This window comes from Octodon degus, unplaced genomic scaffold (genome assembly GCF_000260255.1).
Source record: "Octodon degus isolate 3935 unplaced genomic scaffold, OctDeg1.0 scaffold00025, whole genome shotgun sequence".
Lineage (NCBI taxonomy): Eukaryota > Metazoa > Chordata > Mammalia > Rodentia > Octodontidae > Octodon > Octodon degus.
This window is the reverse complement of record NW_004524601.1, coordinates 9,330,801-9,335,337: the sequence shown is the minus strand read 5'-3', so window position 1 is coordinate 9,335,337 and position 4,537 is coordinate 9,330,801. Positions and strand designations below refer to the sequence as shown.

General features: G+C 42.3%; 1 protein-coding gene across 1 annotated transcript in view; it reads right to left on the bottom strand.

The window, feature by feature from the left end:
- Stat4 (signal transducer and activator of transcription 4) overlaps positions 1-4,537 on the bottom strand; it is a 51,585-nt gene that overhangs the window by 27,776 nt on the left and 19,272 nt on the right. The window contains exons 4-5 of the mRNA XM_023712334.1: positions 2,866-2,951; positions 655-806 (exon numbers count right to left, since the gene is read on the bottom strand). Coding sequence (XP_023568102.1) covers positions 655-806; positions 2,866-2,951 — 238 coding nt within the window. The remainder of the gene's footprint in view (positions 1-654; positions 807-2,865; positions 2,952-4,537) is intronic.

Below are 4,537 nucleotides of genomic sequence, written 5' to 3'. Positions count from 1 at the left end.
ACTGTATTTTACAAAGCCCTAGCCGTAAGTATTAGTTAAAAAAACAATCAATGGCTCTGGCAGAAAATGCAGTATTTACAAGTGTTTGTCCAAATGGAGGTTGGATTTGGGCCAGGTGAAAAGAGAAGAAGAAGAAAGACTGAAATGGACAAGAAAGAACATCTAAAGTTCTTACGCATCTGGTATCTTAAGTCTTAAGAGCCACATGGAACAAGGTGAGACAACTATTTTCAGGACTTTGATGGGCTGGGGAGACAGCTCAGTGGCATAAGCACCTGCCTGACAAAGCACAAGGTCCCCAGTTTGACTCCTGGTCCCCCCTCTCCCCTCAAAAAAGATTTTGAAACCAATGTTTATTATATCCTTAAAGAAAATGTATTGCTGGGTTCCAAAATCCATTTAAGAGTTTAAGGCTCGTATCTTGCATGGAAAATTAAGCAGTTCTTCTGCATCCTACAGGTGCTCCGTCCTTCTGCCCCAAGGAGTGGAAAAGATAAACATTTATACAAATCCATCATCGTGTTCTACCGTTCAGTTCCCAGCCGCTCGTAGGCCATCAATAAGCTAAATGGAAACCTGTGTTCTCTGGCTGAGACACCCGGAGCTTTGCACTTCCTGTGGTTTTTAGCAGAAACTCGAGTTGGTTCACTTTACCAGTTCTGAAGCTGGTCGAGCCCGTTGTGGAGCGGACCCCCGATGCAGGCGACCTGCTGCCGCCGCTGCCAGTCCTGCAGCTCCTCCAGGAGCGTGTTGCTCACCAGCAAGTCCGTCTCGTTCACTATCTGGGTCACTTTACTGAGGGCCTCCTAGAAACACAAGTACCGTCCAAGAGGTCTGTATGAGAAACCACCAGGGTCTAACTTAGAAAACAACTGAAGCTGGGAGAGAAACGCTTGGCTGAAAGTTTGACCAACTAGTTCATCAAGTGTTAGCTTCCGGGCACCAGGGCACCACCTTTCCAGACAGTTAAATGATCACAGTTAGATCATGTCACCAGGAAAGAAGAGTAGCCACTGTTTGTCATTCTCATGTGTTTCAGTGTACATGTATTGAACTGGCGACTCCTGGGACAACACAGAAAGTTGTTGTCACAAGAACATATATTTAGCTGGGCCTGGAGGTACATGCCAGTAGTTCCAGCTACCTGGGAAGCTGAGGCAGGAGGAGTGCAACGTTTGAGGCCAACGTGGGAAATTTAGTGAAATCCTGCCTCAAGATGAAAAAACTAAACAGGACAGAGGATGTACTGTATAACTGCCTGAGTTCAATTGCCAGCATCACTAACAAACACACACAAAAAAACCCTCTAGGATGTTTATAAATATGATTATTTCTTGAAAGGATGTAGACTAACCTTCAAGCCTTTCTGTGATAACTAGGTCTTTATTAGGGTTGGAGAAGCACGCCTTCCAAAGGCCTGAGTCTCTATGCTGACTTTGCCACAGGCCATCTGAACTGAGCAAAGCGCTTCACCTGCTTGGAACTCAGTCCTCTCATCTGTACAGTCTGGTGAATGGATGGATTTCCAGCATTTTTTCTCTCCTTAAAATTTTATTCTTAAAGGAGAATCACACGGCATGCCTAAAATGTGTAGCATGGGCTTATTATGCACACAAGCAATAAGTTTTACCTTGGGTTAACTGCCTGCGAGCTTACCATCTCATGCGTAACGAAGTTTAAAGTTTTGCATTTTCCTAAACACAACTTCCTGAACAAAAGAAATGGAGCTGAACTTTTAAAATGAACTATTGATCATTAGTCATTGGTTAAATATTAACTGCATTTGTTTTTGAAGAGAAGTAGTAAATGGAAGTAAACACACATCCTTTCACAAAAAATATTCCATTATAGTGTGGATAATTGTACTTCCGATTTCTGCTAGTCTTTTGAAAGGAGCTGTTAGTGCTTAAAATTTTTTCCCTTTAGTTCTTTTTTCTTTTTAATTTCTTATAGCTGTTTTTGTTTTGTTTTGTTTTAAAACCAATTTTACACATTTGCATTTGGTAACCTAGACAACTAATTTGAAGATAGCATCATGCAGTACAACTACCATGTTTTTTTCTTCTGTATTTAGGACAGGGTCTACAGGGTCCACAGGGTCTCACTACATAGATCGGACTCATAGTGATCCTCCTGTTTTCAGCCTTCCAAGTGTTGGGATTATAGGCATGCGCCACCATGCCCCGTCTCATTTGCTGTCTCAGAGTGCCCAGGGAGCGGGGCTGGCACGGCACACTGGGGATCGAACCCTGGCTGCTGTCCTCTGCAGCTACCATTGTCGAATTTCTATGACTTTGTTTACTGAAATTTTGTATTGTTCCTAATGCTGTTTTTTTAAAATTACTATTTTGTATTCTTTCAAAAGAAAAATATTCCATTGACCCAGAAAAAAAGCTCTTCTTCCCTTTGAGGAGAGGTGAGACTGAATATGTTCAGTTGTCAGTAAGCTAATTTGAAATCCAGAGAACTGCTTAACACAGTGTCATTTCTCAGAGCAAGAACCACAACTCTTCTGTCCAGACATCAAGGAATTTTTTTGTTACATGTGCACACTGGAACCCATCTCAGTAAATTAATTAAAGCCACTAAAGTAGCTGTGCCTAAAATACTGAAAAAAATTTGGTAAAATCTCCAACTTGAAGTTAACAATAGCTGCAGTAAATATGTCATGCAAGCAAAATAACCAGGCTCCAGGGAGGTGCAGCTCTGAACCACCAAATCGCAAGCACTGTTCCTAGAAACACAGCCTGCTGTTCATTTGGTGGAAGTAGAACTGATAAAATCTAAGAGCACAAGTTTTTTCAGTAGGACTAGCTTTAAGCCAAAGAGAGAAAGAGGCAAGCGGCCAACTGAGTCTTCACCAACCTTTCTCTTGAAGTCCAGGCTGTTGAGCATTTCTTGCAGTGTCAAAACTTCCTGATTCATCAGGGCATTATTCTTGTCTCCCTGATCTGCGAAGGAAGAGACACCAGATTGGGGTTCTCTCTGAGGCACAGCTCTGTATCCCAGAAGCCAACGGGGCCTCAGTCTGCCACTCCAGCCAGCCCGGAGAAGGGCAGAAACTTAGGCTGCCAGAGACTGAACATGGGGTCATGAGAGAGAGCTTGGGAGCCGAGTTCAAGAATGTGCTCCCGAGCCAGGAAGAATTACACCTAAGCCCAACAAACTTGGCCTCCTCATCTCACAGACCTTGGGTTTCTACAGTGTTCACCACTCCATGCTCATTTTTCGCTGGTGGAGAAAGGAGATGGAGACATTTTTATAATGGCTTCTTTACTGAGTACCTCTGGTTAGTATCTTATAGCTGATGTTTGAGTTAGTTAGTTTTTTTCTTCTTGTATTTGTGAGCAGTCCTTAAGATTTTTTAAGTGTGTGTGTGTGTATGTGTGTGTGTGTGTGTTTTTGTGGTACCAGGGATTGAATTCCGGACCTTGCACTTGCCAGGCATGTGCTCACACCACAGCTCCTAGGGTTAGTTTTCTCTAGTTAGTCTAAGAACGAATAAAGACCAAATCTTTAATTTTTCCTTTTGCTCTGCATAATGGGCTAGACTCCCAACAAAGTCAGAAAGGATAGAGTGGCAAATTAACAAAAATATTCAACACAAAACCAAAGCAGTGTATCCCCTCCAACAGTGACGTAATCTACAAACACCACAACTTAAAATGTGAATATTAAGTGTTACTGGCACGCAGCAAGTGCTTGTTTAATATCAGTCATTTATGTCTGTAAAAATATGGACTAGGGATGCTAAGATGACTGGTGGAATTTTGAAAGTGAGGTTCCAGAATAATGCTGTGGTAATTTCTCTACAAAATAGCACTAATCTCCAGGAAGTCCTTTCTGGTTGTAATAAATTACAATTTTGCTGACTTTTAGACCTGAGAGGTAACAAAATCTTACTTACACAGCATTTTAACTAAAAACTTCAGTAGCTAATGCTTTCCTGTGTTCACCATAACTTATTTCCTTGTTATCTTTCATTTTAGTTATAACAGGGTGAGACAAACAATAAATAGTGATTGTTGTAACTGATAAAAATGATCACATTAGTGCTTCACAATGCACAAGAAGCACTGAAAACTACTAAAGATACCCAATAATACATGAAGTTCCAAACAGGTTTATTGTTTAGTGAATTTTGTCATACCATATTCTAATTCTTAATGTGGGTAGCTTGTTGGGAGTGAAGCTGTCTGTACCTCAGTTGTCTAGGACAAGACCACTGCCTCGCAGGAGTGTGGCAGGGCCCCACGAGAAGCCCAGGAGCACGTGCCATAGTGACTTGACCTTCACTTAAGATAATTCAGTTTTCTCTTGTCCCCAAGACTTGCTGTTCTGCTAGTAGGCTATTCTTCCTGTCCCAGGTCCTGCGCGTCCCATGAACTTATTCGCAGGCTGATTGTATAAATAAATGTGCTGCGGGTGCTGGGCAGTTCCTTCTCCCATCAGGGGGAGGGCTGCGCCTGACCCCAGCTTTGTACATGGATTCCTGTCTTCTTCATTCCTCACTGTCCTCCCTCCAGAGTTGTGAGCT